Source organism: Leptodactylus fuscus, chromosome 6 (genome assembly GCF_031893055.1).
Source record: "Leptodactylus fuscus isolate aLepFus1 chromosome 6, aLepFus1.hap2, whole genome shotgun sequence".
Classification (NCBI taxonomy): Eukaryota; Metazoa; Chordata; class Amphibia; order Anura; family Leptodactylidae; genus Leptodactylus; species Leptodactylus fuscus.
Window position 1 is genome coordinate 116,348,697 of NC_134270.1, and position 19,632 is coordinate 116,368,328.

Consider the following 19,632-nt stretch of genomic DNA (forward strand, 5'->3'; position numbering starts at 1 on the left):
GAATGTGTGTGCTTAGCACACACATTCAGCTCTACTTCATCGGGCTAATAGAATGCATTGGCCAATCAGCGCTGGCCAATGCATTCTATTAGCGTGAACTGAGTTTGCACAGGGGTTCTAGTGCACCCTCGGCTCTGCTACATCAGATTGCTACATCTGATGTAGCAGTGCCGAGTGTGCATCAGATGTGTAGTTGAGCAAAACTGACTCAGCACTGCTAAGTCTGCATTCGCATAGGAATGCATTGGCCAGCCTTCGGCCAATCAGCGCTGGCTCTGCCGGAGGAGGCGGAGTCTAAGGTCGGACCTGAATGGAGACTGGTGTGGAGCGATCTTAGACTCCGCCTCCTCCAGCAGAGCCAGCGCTGATTGGCCGAGTTCCGTACTCTGGCCAATCAGCACTGGCTAATGCATTGTATTGGCTTGATGAAGCAGTGCTGAATGTGTGTGCTTAGCACACACATTCAGCTCTACTTCATCGGGCTAATAGAATGCATTGGCCAGCGCTGATTGGCCGAATTCCGTACTCTGGCCAATCAGCACTGGCTAATGCATTGTATTGGCTTGATGAAGCAGTGCTGAATGTGTGTGCTTAGCACACACATTCAGCTCTACTTCATCGGGCTAATAGAATGCATTGGCCAATCAGCGCTGGCCAATGCATTCTATTAGCGTGAACTGAGTTTGCACAGGGGTTCTAGTGCACCCTCGGCTCTGCTACATCAGATTGCTACATCTGATGTAGCAGTGCCGAGTGTGCATCAGATGTGTAGTTGAGCAAAACTGACTCAGCACTGCTAAGTCTGCATTCGCATAGGAATGCATTGGCCAGCCTTCGGCCAATCAGCGCTGGCTCTGCCGGAGGAGGCGGAGTCTAAGGTCGGACCTGAATGGAGACTGGTGTGGAGCGATCTTAGACTCCGCCTCCTCCAGCAGAGCCAGCGCTGATTGGCCGAATTCCGTACTCTGGCCAATCAGCACTGGCTAATGCATTGTATTGGCTTGATGAAGCAGTGCTGAATGTGTGTGCTTAGCACACACATTCAGCTCTACTTCATCGGGCTAATAGAATGCATTGGCCAATCAGCGCTGGCCAATGCATTCTATTAGCGTGAACTGAGTTTGCACAGGGGTTCTAGTGCACCCTCGGCTCTGCTACATCAGATTGCTACATCTGATGTAGCAGTGCCGAGTGTGCATCAGATGTGTAGTTGAGCAAAACTGACTCAGCACTGCTAAGTCTGCATTCGCATAGGAATGCATTGGCCAGCCTTCGGCCAATCAGCGCTGGCTCTGCCGGAGGAGGCGGAGTCTAAGGTCGGACCTGAATGGAGACTGGTGTGGAGCTATCTTAGACTCCGCCTCCTCCAGCAGAGCCAGCGCTGATTGGTCGAGTTCCGTACTCTGGCCAATCAGCACTGGCCAATGCATTTCTATGGGGAAAAGTTAGCTTGCGAAAATCGCAAACTGACAGGGATTTCCATGAAATAAAGTGACTTTTATGCCCCCAGACATGCTTCCCCTGCTGTCCCAGTGTCATTCCAGGGTGTTGGTATCATTTCCTGGGGTGTCATAGTGGACTTGGTGACCCTCCAGACACGAATTTGGGTTTCCCCCTTAACGAGTTTATGTTCCCCATAGACTATAATGGGGTTCGAAACCCATTCGAACACACGAACAGTGAGCGGCTGTTCGAATCGAATTTCGAACCTCGAACATTTTAGTGTTCGCTCATCTCTAGTTGCTATGTATAATGTGTGGAAAATGTTTCTCCTCTGTTGAACACTAGGGGGTACTTTGCTCCATCACAAGACAAGGATGCAGCACTACTGCAGTAAAACTGCCGATGCCACATCTGTCCTTCTTAAAGAACATCTTTAATTATGGATATCATAGATGAAATAAATTTACAAATGAAATAATTCTGTGGCTACTGGCATATAGCTCAGCTAGAAACTGGAGATGAGATGCAGACTGTGTACTTAACAGAGCTAAGATACTGCAGGATCTGCTTCTAGATGTGAACCTTGGGGTTCACACTATAGATAGTGGTCATTTAAGCAATTTCTTGCTATCTAATGGCTATAGCTAGCTGCAGGAGGGATCTTATAATAAGATGCAGGACTGGTCACAAGATTTGTCATTGCCATTAGTCCCATCTCACACATTTATGGCATGTCTACAAGACCCTGTTCTTGAGTTGGCCCTAGAGGTAAGGCCTGCATTTATTATACATTAATGCATTGCATAAATATCTGAGATGGGGATAACCTTTAAGCTCTTTTGTCTACTCCAGTAGCTAGTCTTGCCATCAGAGTTGCAGAAATGCTGAACAGAAGCTCAGAGGCCGGTATAACTCAGTGACATACGTCAGAATTAGATGGGATCCACTTGAAAATGTACAGTGGTCATGACTATATGTTATACAGCGTATGGAAGTTCTAAGACTAAGGTGGACAGAGCCTTACAGCATATGACAAGTAAGCACTGTGTGTTAGAGACTGCTGATTGCTTTCACAGGCTCCATGCAACACCACCACTTTATCACAGGTTAGGGTAGGTTCTCACCAGTGTTCAGATTCTATTCAGGGGGTCCACTTGGGGTCGCAGCCATGTATATAGGAGATGGTACAATATCCTGGATTAAGAGCCATTGTTAGTCCTAGCTCTGGAATGCTTAGTGGCAGTGATCACTCTCATCATGGTTACTTTGTAAGGAGCAATAAGCAACATTGCAATGAATTTATTATTGGCCCTTTAAAGAGGACCTTTCACCACTTGGGGCACATGCGGTTTTATATACCGCTAGAAAGCCGACAGTGCACTGAATTCAGCACACTATCAGCTTTCATGTTCTGTGCCCCAGGTGAAGAGCTATTGGTGCCGATACCGTAGCTCTTCACCGTCAGAAGGGCGTTTCTGATAGTCAGGAACACCCTTCTTCACAGTAGCGCCTATAGCGCTGTACTTTGAGAGCGGGGAGGAACGCCCCCCAGTACTGTCTATGGATGAGTACTATTAGAAGGGGAGGGAGGCGTTCCTCCCCACTATCACAATACAGTACAGTTTGTGTAGTGAATTTAGGAACATCGCAAAAAAAGGAGGACGTCTCATAGAGAAGAAGCCAGAGGAGGGCGTCAACGATGGATGACGTGGAGGAGTGCACGAAACGCCCACCGTGCACAGTAAGTATACGTTTTTTAGGTTAAACTTAAAAACAGGGGGGGTCTTATATTAAATGAGCAGCGGGGCCGGAATAGCCTTTTTAAAGGCTATTCGGCAATATCTCTATCGCATATTGCTGAAATTAGGTGATAGAGCCCCTTCAATTTCTTTTCATGCGCCACAATCCATGTAAAAATGCATAAAGTCTGCCTCCCATTGTTTTTTAATGGTTGCAAAATTTGTTGCTGCAGAGTTAATATTCACATGTGGATTAGCTCCATTGAATGAGGCTAATCCTTGTGGAGACCTTCAGCCGTTCTGACTGCAGATTTGTGCTGCGTATTCTGCAGATTCGATCTTTTTCCCCACAGTTTCAGTGCGGCCTCCATAATTAAAGACCGGATGTTGGGAAGGGGTTAATAGTAACAGAAACAAACCTTTTGAGGCAATGAAGAGATAATAATCTTATATAGATATGCAAATCAGTCTGTAAGTGCACCAGGGGCTGACCCAATTTGCCAGATTGCTGGTAGATAACTGTGACATGGGTAGAGTCTCATCATATTAATCAAGGCTAAAAAGATGAAATTCCAGGGGAGAGCCAAAGCACTGGTAGCTGTCTGCAGACACATTTTATTTTACATGTATAGCACCAATATATTCTGCGGTATTTTACAGATATTTCATCACACACTGTCCCAAGTAGGGCTCATAATCTAAATCCCCCATCAGTCTTTGAAGTGTTGTTGGAAACCCATGTCAACACAAAAAGAACATACAAACATCATTCTTGACTGGATTTGAACCCAGGACTCCAGAAATGCAAGGCAACCAGGGCCATTTTAACTCATTGATGGGCCCTGTGCAAGGGTTTCATAAGTGCCCCTCCCTCATCACCACCAGATAGAAATACCCAACCTGTACAAATTCTAATGAGCCCTCTGTGGCCCCCACATAATATAATGCCGTTAGTGGCTAATACTCCCTTCCAGGTTGCAACAGAATGACCCCCACAGTGTCATGTCCCCCTCAGGTTGCTTCCACAGTATCATGTCCCCCCCACCCCTCAGGTTGCATCCACAGTATGTCCCCCAGTATCATGTTCCCCTACAACATAGGTTGCCCCCACAGTAATATGTCTTTCAGTGTATATAATCAAAAAAAACAAAGAAACCTTATCCCGTTCACTATTCTCTGGTTCGGGAGTCTTTTAGGAGTAACAGGAGCCTCCAGCTTCCAGGATAATATGAGCAAAAACAGCGGCTGGATGAAGAAGCAGGGAGTGGACGGCTCCCTATTTCATCACTGGCTTCAGACTTCGATGAGTTGGCGCAGTCTGCACCCACTGTCCTGGACAGTGGGACAGAAAATGCAGGACTGTTCCACTGTCTAAAGGGAGCCCCAGCTACCATAGGGCCCAGTGCAAGTGCATATTAAAGCAGCCCTGAAGGCAACAGTGTTAACTAGTAAGCAAACGGCGGACAAAATCTGGCAATTCCAGACAGATTTTTATATCCATAATAAGATGATTATACCTGCATTGCTTCATCAGTTTGTGGCCATAAGGTATGGGAGCGTTCACACTACCGTCATTGTCCGACAGGCTGTGTCCGTGACACTTTTAATTCATTTAAATGGCAATCGGGTGCGTTCTTTTGCACTCCGTGCCCTTCCTTAACTGTCCGCTTGTAAAGATGTTCGACTTTTCAAGCGGACAGCAAAACCTGACATGTAGTTTTTTTCTGTCCGCTTGAAAAGTCGGACATCTTTACAAACGGACAGTTAAGGACAGGCACGGAGTGCAAACGAACGCACCCGATGCCCATTTAAATGAATGACAAGTGTCACGGACACAGCTAGTGTCCGCTCCTAATGTCCGTGCCAGATTTTGAACGGACACTAGCAGCGGACACTACCTGTCGGACAATGACGGTAGTGTGAACGCCCCCTATGTTTTTGTCTTTTTAAAGGGATTCTACCATTAAAAAACTATTTTTTCTAGGTAACACATCCGAATAGCCTTTAGAAAGGCTATTTGTCTCCTACCTTTGGAAGTGCTCTCCGCCGCACCGTTCATTCGAAATACCGGTTTGTACCGGTATGCTAATTAGTTCTCTCGCAGCAATGGGGGCGTACCCCAGCACAGGAGATGCAATGGGGGTGTCCCCATTGCTGCTCGAAAACCAACTGCAGCGCTGCCTCTATGTTCTTCTGTATCCTCCCCTTCCTTCTTCAGCTTGATGTCGGACGCCTGCGCAGAACGCTCTGTTCGGCGAAGACTTCGAGGAACGTACTGCGCATGCGCGAAATTGCGGTGTCGGCACTATGGCCGCGGGCATGCGCAGTACGTGCGGCAAAGTTCGCCGAACAGAGCGTACTGCACAGGCGTCCGACATCAAGCTGAAGAAGGAAGGGGAGGATACAGAAGAACATAGAGGCGGCACTGCAGTTGGTTTTCGAGCAGCAATGGGGACGCCCCCATCGCATCTCCTGCGCTGGGGGACACCCCCATCGCTGTGAGAGAACTAATTAGCATACCGGTACAAACCGGTATTTCAAACGAACGGCACGACGGAGAGCACTTCCAAAGGTAGGAGACGAATAGCCTTTCTAAAGGCTATTCCGACGTGTTACCTAGAAAAAATAGTTTTTTAATGGTAGAATCCCTTTACAGCTGCTACATGGTTTGGAAGGTATTTTAAATATGACAGACTCATTTTAGGCTGAGGCTCGACATTGCAGAAACGCAGCTTTTTTGTTGTTGCAGCATGTCTACAAAAGGTATGGGAAATATATAGGAAGTACTTACACTTCTTCGTTCTGTTCAATCCACTCCTGACTTTATCTAAAAAAAAAAAAATGCAAGAAAATCTGTAACAAAAAAAAGCTGCATTTTCGCATTGTGGGACCTTAGCCTTAAGAAATTTTATAAATGAACTACCTAGCAAATTGCCCAAATCGGACACATAGGATACCAGTAAATTTAGTATTTGGCCCCGGGTCCTTAATCACTACACCTACTTTAGGCTAGACACATCTTTTAGGACAAGTGGTGAGATCATATCATTCCACATATCTCTGAAGCCATGTACCCGGATGTAGCACAGGTGCTACATACTGACTCCCAAACATCATCAGGTCTTTCCTGCAACTGCTGAGATCGCAGATTGGCTTTAGCAGTAATGTGTAGTGCACAGAGGTGATAGGGGTCAGGTATTATTATTATTTTTTATGCCTCCTCTGTGAAAGCCCCTTTAAGGAGCATAAAAGGACACTTGGGACCTGATCTATGCAGCATTATCATCATGTATATTTCTATCCTATACATATTAATGCTACTACTAGCTTACATTAATTTGTGTAAGATAAATCAGTAGCTTTGAAGATAACCATTAACATGTCTTCCTCCGTTTAGTCGCCACGATCAGGCAATGGCCACTTCCGGAATTGCGCATTTGCGTCTTCCACGCTTGACAACAGTCATGTGACGTGTGAGGCCCCTCCTCCAGAGAAGCTCTGAGCTGTAGTGCTGAGCTGGTGCAGCCGCCTGTGTAGCCGGTAGCTCTCGGTGTGAGGGGACAAGACGGCAGCAGCAATGGCGGGGCGGGTAAGTGACGTCCTCCACGCGACACTATGAGCGGAGACGGGGTCTCTTCCTCGAGGGGGCTGATGGTTGAGACGTGTCCAGCCATGTACCTGTGTGCTAGTATCAGTGGAAGTGAATGGACGCCTCAAGCTCTGCCTGTGTCACTGCTGGCATTACTGTCCCTGGCCGCAGTGATGTCAGTGTCAGGAGGATGCGGCCAGCTACCTGGAGTCTGTGGTGCCCTGTATACTTGTATATTATGTTATATAGAGATTATATATGCATACATGATACAGAATTATTCATATTATGCAGCATGTACATATAGTGTATAATTACACATAAGTCACATAGTATGCAATCATACTATGTATACCAGTAAAATATACTGAGATACGTAATACACGGTATATAGATGTACATATTATATAGCATGTGATTGTATGTCTTTGTAGAATGGGAGGAAATCCACACAAACACGGGGAGAACATACACGATGTTGTTCCTGGTGGGATTCGAACCCAGGACTCCAGCGCTGCAGTGCTAACCACTGAGCCACCGTGTTGCCACTGTAGTATTTATAATATACAATCATATAGATATGTAATACACAGTATACGGATGTACATAATCTTACATAATATATAGCATGTACACCTACACTTTATATACTTTGCAAAATATTTACAAATAATACATGGCTAGTATACACATATGATATGTGCAAACAATATATAATGTACAGCCTTTAGACATGCAGTATTATATAGTACAATCATACATGTGTAGTATGTAAATATACACATCTAGTATATACCATATAGGATCTATACATACATACATCATTTAGTATAGTAGTCGCTCACATGTGGTATATTCATTTTTATGCAGCATCTAGACATAAATAACCAGATATACACATACATTGCATATTGACATAACAATATTTTCTCATACACATAGCATATGTATAGTATATGATGATACATAACGTACCATCATAAACAACAGATACACAATGCGAGGTATACAGACACGTGTAATATGTCATTTCTCTTCTTGCCTAGCCTTTCCCATTTGCTCCTCTCTTTATTACATTTGTTGGAGAAGGGGGCTGTTGCTGTGTGTAGCTGTGATTTTGTGCTGTATCCTATAGTTTTTCATCCCGTTCCTTTATTTGACTTTGTCTATGTCAGTGGAGAGGTAGTGGGGGAGGGTAGCGCTGTATAGGAGTATAAGCTATCAATAGATATGATGCGTATACTGTTGTACTGTATGTTCACCTGCAGTGATGCAGCTCCGTCTATCTGTCTCCAGCCATGCCCAGGTTCTGCAGTGGGTGTCTGTGATTTGCAGGGCATCTTGTCAGGGCACAGTCGCTGCTGCCGCTATGATTTACATTCCATTATCATTCTATAATTTGTTGCTGTGTGTCGCTGGTTTCCTAGGGGGAATTGTAGGCGTCTCAATCAGATCCTTTATTTTTCCTTCCTGTGGCAGAGGAATGGAAACAGAGGCAGGCGCTGCCTGTGCCATAAACATCTATACTGTGGTGTTATTTATTGCTGATGGTTTAGCTACTTTGTGTATGTGGCAGTATAAATGACTATATGTGCGGGTTGTAAAGAGGATGGAGACTCCTAAATTCTAATCATGGTATGAACAGGTACAGTAGAGAGATCTGCCTTATGGGTAACAAGTGTTTGGGAATATGGGACAGAATAGTCTTGTTTTTGTAGGGGTTTGGGTGAGTATCAGAAATACTGTGCCCAATATAGGAAAATAAAAGTATAAAAAGAGATATGGTTTCGCTTGCTACTAGGCCTCTGTTTACAATGCCAGGTAAGACCAAGACAACCGATCATGATATAGCTTTGGTCTTATGGATGTGATGTCACAGTGCTGTCTTGTTTGGCTGCTGGACCTAACATCAGTTTGGCTACCATTTCATTTACCTCAAGAATGCAAGTTTTTTTGTGTGGTTTTTTTAAACACAGCCCTTGCCCATATGGCCTCTTCAATGGAGTCTATCACCAGCGAATTCTCATGTAAACCTATATATGTTGTTGTAGGGGCTGATAGTAACAGAAGCAACAGAACCTTTTTACAGTCTTTGTGCTCAGAAAATCGACTTTTAATCCGAACAGACATGTGTTTGGTGCACACATGGAGTGTTGTATGAGCACCGGTGGACACCGCACATCAGGACCTGTCAATCTTCATGTTATAGGGAGTGGTGTGAGGTGTGACAACAGGTTATAATGGCTAATACACCAGACTGTGTTAAGCCCCACTTGCACCAGACAGCTACTTTGCTTACAGATACATTAAAGACTATTAACATCAAATTCACAATCTCACACAGATATTCACACTAACTGTAGCAGATTTTAGTGTGGATCTGTGGAAGTGTTCTTGCAATTTTTTTTGGTAAGTATCACCCCACTCATTAAAAGGGAAGTACTTGAAAGTTTTGCTTGTGCTCTTACAGTCACTTCTAGCCGTGTGACATCATATTGTCTTGCTGGGAGATTCCATCATGTATGGGTGTATATGACCTTTAAGGATAGATTCATACCTAGATCATTTCTGAGTGTGTACGACATGGACAACACCATGAAAATATTCTCCATACCATAAGCGAACATTCGCATTATCCAGTTTCAGCTGTGAAACCAATGTGCTCCTTATGCCTGGAGAGGGATTCGTAGCTGTATAGTTATCTATACTTGTAGGAGTCCCGGCCTTCCGCCATCATACTGTCGTGTGAATGAGCCCTGACGCTGCCACCACCACCACCAGCTAAGGTTCTTTAAGTGATAGTTATAGGACGTTTGTTGTTTGTCACGCCAATGTCCATCTGTTTGATGAAGCATAAAAAGTTACTCAGCGGAGAAGGCAACCCTTTACCAGTCAATGATGGCCCAATTCCCATACTGCCATGCAAATTGAAGCCTTTTATTTTTCCAATGCAATGCATTATTGGTCTAGTGCTTCAGAGCCCCATATGTAGTAGGGTTCACTGCTGTTATTCTAGGTAATCGTGTAGTAACCCCCTGGTTGGTTTATACTATGTTCTGCTCCAGTGTAGTGTGTGGCTCGGTCCCTGCACACCCGCCATTTGTCCGCTCATGATTCACTTTCACCACAGCAGTATGTGTACAGTTCATGATACATAATACAGTTCAATAATCATCCCTCCCTTATGACTCTGATAAATCTCCCCTTCTACCTAAGACATGGAGTGATATGCGTCAGCCTACTGCACAACTTAGAAGCTTGTACATTGTATTGTATCATCTTTTTTCCCCCTGACGAAGCCACGGTAGTGGCGAAACGCGCGTCGGGGCGCGTTCACTACATGAAGGTCCACCCATAGGTAATTTACCACTTGGTATCATGTTATTTCACAGAATATTTGCACTTTAAAAAACTACATGTTATATATGCACTTTAGAAACCATGGATGTTTCACATATCCTTATATATATGTAATGTAAGTGTCATTTATTCATCATCAACCATTAGTATTCCATCTTGGGCCTTCATTGTTCTGTTTGGTTGTATCACCCCATTCATTATTTCTGTCTTATATATGTTTTAAAATGTATTTAAATAAAGCTTTATATATTTTTTGCTAAACATTTTCTGTGGCAGTGCGCTTTTTTAGCATAGTGTTCTATTGTATTATCTGTTTCCATTGTTAGGAATACCTTTTTCTGTTCAAGGTTAGCTTTCATTGTATCCAGGGGCAACTCTACAGCTACGAAGTATATGTCTGTACACTGGGATATTGAATTTACAGCAGTAGTTCGTGTACAGAATGTTTGCAATATGCTGATAAGTAGATATTAAAGAGAGCAAGCATATGCTTGTAATGTGCCCCCGTGAGCATTGGACTAGTCATGGGAGCTCTCTAGGCCAGTGCAGGATACTCCAGGCCTATATATAATGAGGCACCACCAGCACACGCCACTGACTCCTTTACTAGTAAATGATATCGCTGCATGTTCACAAGTACATAGAAACCTGGTAGTGTCTATATTTCCTGACATCTAACAGTGACCGTGAAAAAATGTAAACCTTTTATTATACAAAGACCTGCGTTTATCAAGGCCCTTAGTAAATAAGGCCTTTAAAAAATTCTGTTAAATTGTATCTTTTTGGTGCAATTCAATTTGTGCCAAAAAGAATAGATTTTTTTGCTCTGTTGAGTTTTTTTTACAATTGTCTAGATAAGGAATATTCAAAATTGTCAAGTCATAAATGGAGTATCCTGTACCCAGCCCCCCAGAGAGGTAGGTTGGGGGTCTCCTGAATTACGTGGTGTTTTCCCTTTGTGAATCTGCGCATCTTTTGTAGAGGTATCGCTGTTTTCATTAATATGAAAAACAATTTTTTGGATCAACTAGGGGGTTATCGTTGCTCCAAAGAGGTAAGCCGCAACACCCTTTTGCTCCAAAGAGCTCATTTGCACATTTGACTGAAACGGTGATATCTTAGCAACGGAGACACTAAGTCACAAGGGCAAAACAGTGTTTTATTCAGGTAACCCTATATTTTTTGGGGGGTGGGGGGATATTCTGGGTTCTGTTGAAAGGCTTCCCTTAAAATGTGCCAGATGTATTACTTGTTGACTCTCGTTTTCTGGAAGTAAAAGGTCAAAAATAAGTTATAAAAGAGAAGCCTGCCTAGCTTTAGCTGTATGCTTTAAGTCCATCTTGCCATTTTAATGAATTTGGCGCACCCTGTGACTGCAGAGACCAGGTTTATGTAGTCCAACTAATAGGCAGTATTAGTAAATGTCAGTCAATGTATTCCTCTGGACAGCAGCTGTTATGTTTACATGATCACTACAGAAAACCTTAAAACAGTTCCCCCATTGAAGACACTTATTCCCTGTCCACGGGGTTGGGGATAAATGTCATACCACTGGAAGTCTAACCATACTTCTTCCATGTGAGTGCTGGTAGTGAATGGAGCGCAGGTCATACATGCGCATTGGCGCTTCATTCGCATGGTGGACTTTCCGTCATCGTTCTTCTTAGCTGGGGGTCCCAGTCATTGGAACCCCATTGATGTGATGCTTATCTCCTATCCTGTGAATAAAGGATAAGTGTTTTTAATGGGATAATTTTTATCATTTCACACTTTTATAGCATTTTTTCCAGCAGGTTTAAGCTGTATACATGTGAATAAATCTGGTTAGCTAGATGTTACTGTTATTTGTGTCTTTCTGCTTTTCAGTAACTTTGTTACTGTTCCTTCACCCCCTTCCCTCTCTATAGAGTTCTGTATACAGCAGCCTGAAGACAGGTCTAATCTGTGAATGAATCTATTTAGCAGGCAGGAGAAGGCTGATAATAAGAGATGGAAGTATTGGCCTGTACATATATGCGAGCATTTCTTATTCTTTCAAAAGATTCAATTCTGAAAGAAAAAACCCAAAAAACAGTCTGGACTTATTTGCTAATTTGCGATTTGCAGACCTAATGTCCATGTTATTGACGGACTCCGTACACCTACATTGATTGTAATGGGTGCCTGTAGACATCCATTCTTTTTCCACAGACCAACAGAATATTAGAGAATGGAGACTTGCTCAGGCCAGGAGACTAAAGAAAACAATCACGACACCCACAAGCAGCCCATGACCCAAAGATAACAGGATTGTGTGTCTGTGAATAATGTGGAAATGTGAATAAGGCCTTACTCTTTAAGATTGGGGTCTCACTTGACACTCCTTCAGTACGTTGATGCCAAATAATTGGTAGCTAACCTGCTGCGATGTACTATGGCCACCTACTTGTGTAGGGAGGGGTCTGATGAACATTTTTTTTTTTTATACTTTATTAACCTATTTCAGTTGCTTTTAGCAGAAAGCTATTGCTAAATTTTTCCATAGCAGTGGTTTAAGCTCCGTGCACACAGGACAAATCCAAATAAAAAAAAAAAAATCTTTTCTGTACATTGGCTGAACCTAGTCAGTACATGGGGACTCCTTGTATCACAGTGGTCTATGATGCTTGGCGTCCCTCTCCATTGCTCCACTGTCCCATACTGTCTATAGTGTATACAGTAATAGATCATCGATGCAAGGAGTCCCATGTCTTGACTAGGTTTAGCTGATGTACAGATCAAATTTCTGCTCTAGATTGTCTAGTGTGAATGGAGTCCAACAAAGCGGTGTTGAGGAGATCTGTCCCTTATTCACTGAGTATGGCCTATATGGACAGATATAGCACTTACCAAAAAAATAAACCGATAAACATCGGATAAATCAATCTTTGTAATCTAAATTACGCCCATCTCCCTTTGCCTACCTTCTAAATTACTTACTGTACCAAAAAGCTATATTTGCCTAGATCTCTGGGGTGGTCATGTGACAAAACACCACCAATATTAACCCACCCACCCCATTATACTTGCCTGTTTGGATCTTCTGGGCACAGAATGTCATTAATGGGCACTCCAGCTCTTTTGCGTGGGCAGCCTGCAGACCTCAAGATGCTGTCGGCTGCCCACAGAACAGAAAGCTACTCATGTAAACAAATGCAGAAGATGCCAGGATCTCCCAGAGAAACCCAGAAATCACTCAAAACGCTGCTAAAGGTATTTGGTTGTACTAGTTAACCTATTAGTAGGACTAACTGACCTTTTTGACCTAAGTCAATCCAATCCAATTCGCTTACATGGTCACTAACTTTTCAGACAACTAGGTCTCATCTCATAGAGCATGTGATTTTGGACCAAAATGTAATCTATCAGATGCCTCCCTTCTAGCTAATTTGTAGTTGCACTCCCTGTTATTAGCCAAGGTCTGTCTATCCAGATACATAAGATAAGCATGACATCTTCACAGTGACTGGAGCAGGGCTGTTTTAACACATTGGTGGGCTCAGTGCAAAAGTTTTATAAGCACTCCCCCTCCCCCCTTATTACGACCACTTAGGAATACCTAACTTGCACAAATTCTAATTCACTAGTTTAAAGCCCCCCTGCATTTGCCCCCTGTTTATTGACTCTTTCCTACCAAACAAAACACTAATACCTATCCTCACTCCCCTTCTGTCTCTGGTTTGAAGTCTTCAGGGAGCTACTGGAGATCACTTCACGCCTGCAGCTCCTGGGGAAGAGGGGATAAATGGTGAAGCAGGGAGTGGACGTCTCTCTGCTTTATCATCATATGCAACTCATCAGCGTCCTAATGTCACTGATGAGCTGAAGTTGGCACAGCCGGGAATGGTGGGAGAGCATATGCAGGACTGTCTCAAGGGACCCCCGTTACCATAGGGCCGCTATACCATAAGTAAATGGGGTTTTCCAGAATCGCCATAGTGCACCCTTGGCCCTATGTTTAAAATGGCCCTGGATTGTAAGGGGTAGGTTCTGTTCAGCCATTGCACAGTGAATAGAGAGGGGTGCATGCACAATTTTATCTTCAGTTTCAAAAGTAAACAAACATGAGGGAAGATGGCTTCCATCATGTTATTTACATAGTGTCAGTGGGAATGGACACAGAATCAGTCTGTGACCATTCTCTGCAACTGTTTAATGTTCAATGTTTATGACGGCAGACGGTTTAGGACGCCATCCTTTCTTCCTGATCTGTCCATACATGTAAATTCTCAGTTCAGCTAAGCATGTATGTATTCTGAATGGGGAGACGGGGGTAAGACACTGCCAGACAACTCTGATAGTGAATTGGCCCTCTTCAGAACAAAAGGGCTTATTGAAATTCAACATGCACAGTCTTTTTTTTTTTTTTTTTTTTTTTAAATATTTAACCTGATCATCCAGTACATATTACACCTGCAACTTTGTTGCCTTCTTAGCTGCTATTCTTATCACAGTATTTGTCCTTGTTTTACACTCCCTCCCTACCTTTGCTGTGGTGTGAAGCCTTTTTAAGTACTATACCGCTCACATAGTGTCTGCATACTGAATGAGATGAATATTCATTTGCACGTACAAGGATTGCACTTGTGACAACAGGAAAAGGGAGATGTAGGACTCATCATGGTGTAAATATGGTGTGGTGCTGATGTGGGCAGAGGCCTTCTCTGGGAGGGTGTGAATCTGCAATGGTTCCGGCAGGCTCAGTCCAGATTTAGCATAAGGCACCGATTCCTCAGATACCCTTTAAAATCTCCTGATGTGACGGAGAAGCCCTGTGTGACCTGGATTCTGTGCAGCTGCAGGGATCTGGGAGGGAGGGAGGTTGGGTTTTCTCCTGATAGTCGCTGAAGTATTTCTGTTTGAGCACAAGGAGGATTCTCAGTAGAAGCTGTTTGCATTATTTATCTCCTGCCTTGCTTGTAAAATTTTGAGAAAGACCCCGAGTACTAAACCTTGCATTACCAAACCACCGTTGTGAGTTCATGTCTGTTATTTCGATTTGGTTATTACAATATTTTCAAAGTTCCCCATGCGGTTTTGTTTAGAACAAAGATGTCTGAACTGAAATTATTATTCTGGGGTCTCTTCACACCCCATAGTATAATATCTGAGTCCCAGGTGATCAAACATAAAAAACAGTGTTACTCACCTCTCCTGAGCTCTGGTGTGACTCCCTGCTCTCTTCGGTCTTCTGACTGACGTTAGGGACCACTGAGGCCAGTCATGTGGTGCCATGATAATAGCAGTTTCGATTGGACGTGTTTGGTACGAATAAATCTGCAGGGTGAACCTTACAAGATCATGCTTGTGTCTGTGCGTCACAATCACAGGCCTTAGCGGTCCCTGAAGTCAGACAGGCAGGAAGTTGTGCCTGGCCTCAGGAACGGTGAGTAACGCTTTTTTTTTTTTTTTTTTTCCCCTGGGCCTTTGCTTGTTATACTCTGGATTCTGATGCTACCCCAGAGTATGATAGCAGTTTCAGTTTGACTTTGTTTGGTCCAAATGAAACCACCAGGCGACCCTTACAACAGGCATGTCAAACATGCGGCCCTTTACAGGCATATCTGCAGCCCACACAAAAGTCTCAATCTTTGTCCCTAAACTTTAGAGACAAAGTTTGAGACTTTTGTGCGGGTCGCAGATGTACAAGGAAAGTGAGCGGTGGATTGGGGCGGCCTTGCTGGATGCAGCACTGCTCCAGCGGCCGCCCCTCACCCTTCGCAGAGAGCAGGTCTCTCTGCCTGCTCCGCTCCGCCCCCTCCTTCCCACACGCTGGGTGACGTGGCCACGTAATCAGGCCCGCACCCGACATGTGCCTGCGTCCTACGTGGTCTCACAAGACCGCTGCGCAGGCTGAAAAGCAGAAGCAGGTAAGTTCTGCAGAAGAAATTGTGATTTTTCAAGTATTTAACCCCTATCCTACGGATAGGGGATAAATACTAGATTTATGATGATGGGGGGGTTGGAGTGCTGGGGAAGGGTTGAGGTGCTGGGGGAGGGGGGCTTTTTGATGTCTGTCTGGCCCTTCCTTGGGCTTGAGGACTGTTTTTTCCCCACCCACCTTGTAATTCTTTCACTTGGGGGTTAATTGGAGCATTACAGTCTGTAGTGCTCCTATTAACCCCCAAGTGCAAGAATTGCAAGTGGGTGGGAAAAAACAGTCCTCAGGCCCAAGGAAGAGCCAGACATCCAGAAGCACCCAGCACCCCCCCCCCCCCCCCAGCACTCCAACCCTTCCCCAGCACTCCAACACAATAATGGTGTCTGCCAGCTTTAACTGAGGTGCCATTTTACCGGCAATCGCAGGCACCCGGAGCAAGATTCGGGGGCCTGCGTGCATTTTTATGGCAGCCGGGAGCCTTGTGAGGCTCCAGCCTGTCATTCTATACTTTCTATTGTAGGCTACTCTATGTAGCTTGCAATAGAAATGCCGAATTTTTGCGATGCATTGTATTAGTGATCAGTCCCCTAGGCCCTAGCCATTAGCTGCTGTGTGCGGCCCTCACTACAACCTCTTGTTACTCATGTGGCCCTCGGGGTACCCTGAGTTTGACATACCTGCCTTACAAGATAAGTCTCACGAGGTTTGTCCAACACTTGGTTATACTTTAAAAGGAGCGTGACCTAATCGCCAATAATCGTAATTGAGGTAAAATGCCCGATTAATCATCATATTGATTTAGGTTATAATAGCCAAGCTCATGATCTCAAGGATCATATGTAGACGTAAACTAACTGAAGTGTTTTACCCAGTAAGTTATATCTCTTGCTCCTTTGTCGGGGGCAGCTAAAAATTCTCCCTCTGTGTTTATTGAGGGCATTTCACCCCAATTACCAATTATTTTAGCGCACACTTTTTTTTTTTTTTTTACATTCCAAAGAGACCCACATATTTGTGTCTCTAAGGTTAGCTCAACAATGTATTAACCTGGAAAACCCCTTTAAAGCTACCTCCAGGTATAAACAACTATTGATAAACGAATAGTACAGGTCAATGTAAGAAAATTTGTAATATATATTACTAGCCGGAGGACCTGGCTTTGCGCAGGTGTATTTCATTTTTTGTTTGTGTAGTGGCCCCATACAAATAGGTTAATTGCTATGGAAAGCTGGTGTAAAGCTGTGTGTATGTGAAGACTGAAGAACTTGCGAGTTTGCATTGGTCTATAAGCATCATATGATCATGTGTATATCAGTATGTATATCATTGAAAAACCTGACATCAATTGTTACCTGGAGTAATGCTTTGCTACATCTCTACACATGCACTGCATACCCAGCTCTGCTACATCTCTACATACTCAGCTCTAGTACATCTCTACATATGCACAGCATACCCAGATCTGCTACATCTCTGCATAGGCACAGCATACCCAGATCTGCTACATCTCTGCATAGGCACAGCATACCCAGCTCTGCTACATCTCTGCATAGGCACAGCATACCCAGCTCTGCTACATCTCTGCATAGGCACAGCATACCCAGCTCTGCTACATCTCTGCATAGGCACAGCATACCCAGCTCTGCTACATCTCTGCATAGGCACAGCATACCCAGCTCTGCTACATCTCTGCATAGGCACAGCATACCCAGCTCTGCTACATCTCTGCATAGGCACAGCATACCCAGCTCTGCTACATCTCTGCATAGGCACAGCATACCCAGCTCTGCTACATCTCTGCATACCCAGCTCTGCTAGATCTGTCAATTTGAATTAAAGGGGTTTTCTCATCTCTGTGTTTCAGCAGCTACTGCAGATCAGATAATATGCAGATGCTTGTTGTGAAGCCACTGAGTGTTATCTGTGTGTTTACATAGAGAGATAACAGAGCAGGCTTTATCAGTAAAACTGCAAATAGCTGAAATCTTCTGCAGTGTAACATAGTGTATGAATATAAATTTATAACAGTCGTGAAGCCATGTCATTTACTGGGATATGTGTTAATGGAGGATACAAGCTATCAAGGTGCCAAATTTCATCCATATCTATTCAGCCATCTATGCGTGATTGAGGAACAAACATCCAAACTCACAAACATCCAAACTCACAAATTTTCACATTTATAATATTAGTAGGATAAAGAAGATCTGTTTCCTTCACCACTTTTTAAGTTGTTCTCGTTCTCCATGTTTTCAATCTGACACTTGTTTACATAGGATTCAATCTTCTATCCACCCTGACACACAGACCTCTATGGAGAGGAGAGGGGTGAGTAGGAGGCTGGTGTGAGCTGGTTCGTTGATTTATTGCCTTATTCTTTGCACTGGTATCTGTGCATTTTTATGTAGAAGCCTAGTAGTGTTAAAAGAGCACATTAGCAGAGTATAGGCGCAGCAATTATTTGAGTGTCTTTTCTAGCAGCCTCTTCCTACCCCTCCCCACTTCATAGACTAATATGTAAAAAGTAATACAGCCTTAAATAGTGGAGAAGAAAACATATTTATTTAGTAAGCTTTAATACCTTAATTGGTGAAAGATTGGGCCTCAGGTTGTGATCTCCATAGAGTATTAATGTCTCTTGGTCATATAACTTCTGTGCCCCCGGCCATCACGGTTTTAGACGCTGAATAATATAGCTAAATACGATGCATGGTGCAAACTGCTTCAAAAGACCCCTCTTTACAAATGCCACCTCTTAAGGAAAGATTTTTCTCCCATTATACTCTAGTGAAGCTGGCTCTGTAAGCAGACCTCTTTGTCCAACCCATTACCACTTTTTGAGCAAATTTTTCAGTGGAAACTCATTTGAACCAACCCCCATTGGAGTTGCATACATTGCAAGATCAATGTGGGTGCAGCTCTGTGCTTTGCCACATGAATGAACTGCAGCAAACAAGAGGAAGTTGTAAGGGACATCAGATAAGAAAAATCAGTATAAATACATGACAAAAATACAGTATACATACAATTATTGTAGTGACAATAACATTAATCAACATGTTATGCAAGAATCCTACAAATCTTTCACTATCCAGTGGTATGCCTCTTGGGATGTTAAGTCGCTCACCACAGACTTAGAAAGATGACATTCTTGAAGCGAAGAATGATGGGGTTATCTTGAACTATGAAATATGGAGGTCACCAGTGGAGTAAGAAAGAGTTGGGGCCCCCTATGGTTATTTGTGTTTGTAGGAGTGACTTGTGTACAGTACCATGGCTGTTTTATTAGTCCCAGCCTAAGCCTAATTCTGTGTAATATTCGGATGGGATACCTGGTTCTGTGTAATATCCTGAAGCACAAAATATAGAATTTTAGACTCTTTCATCATTATTTGGTGTTTTGGGGGATTATACATGCTTGTTGACTTTATTAGACACCATTCTATATATTTTTTTTGTCTGAGAGGACCATCTTTTTTATAAAGACCATTTTCCTTTGTATATCCTGACACTTCCTCCATGCCAGGGGTTGTTACAGAGGAGCAGGGCTTGGCATTGCTTGTATTCCAGGAAGCTTCTCGGTCATCTTCCCCTTTGACTGT

The 19,632-nt window shown here is 43.6% G+C and overlaps 1 protein-coding gene across 1 annotated transcript in view; it reads left to right on the forward strand.

Moving 5' to 3' along the window:
- Positions 1-6,642: 6,642 nt before the first annotated feature.
- Positions 6,643-19,632, forward strand: part of NSF (N-ethylmaleimide sensitive factor, vesicle fusing ATPase) — a 70,307-nt gene continuing 57,317 nt past the window's right edge. The window contains exon 1 of the mRNA XM_075277115.1: positions 6,643-6,771. Coding sequence (XP_075133216.1) covers positions 6,760-6,771 — 12 coding nt within the window. The 5' untranslated portion in view covers positions 6,643-6,759. The remainder of the gene's footprint in view (positions 6,772-19,632) is intronic.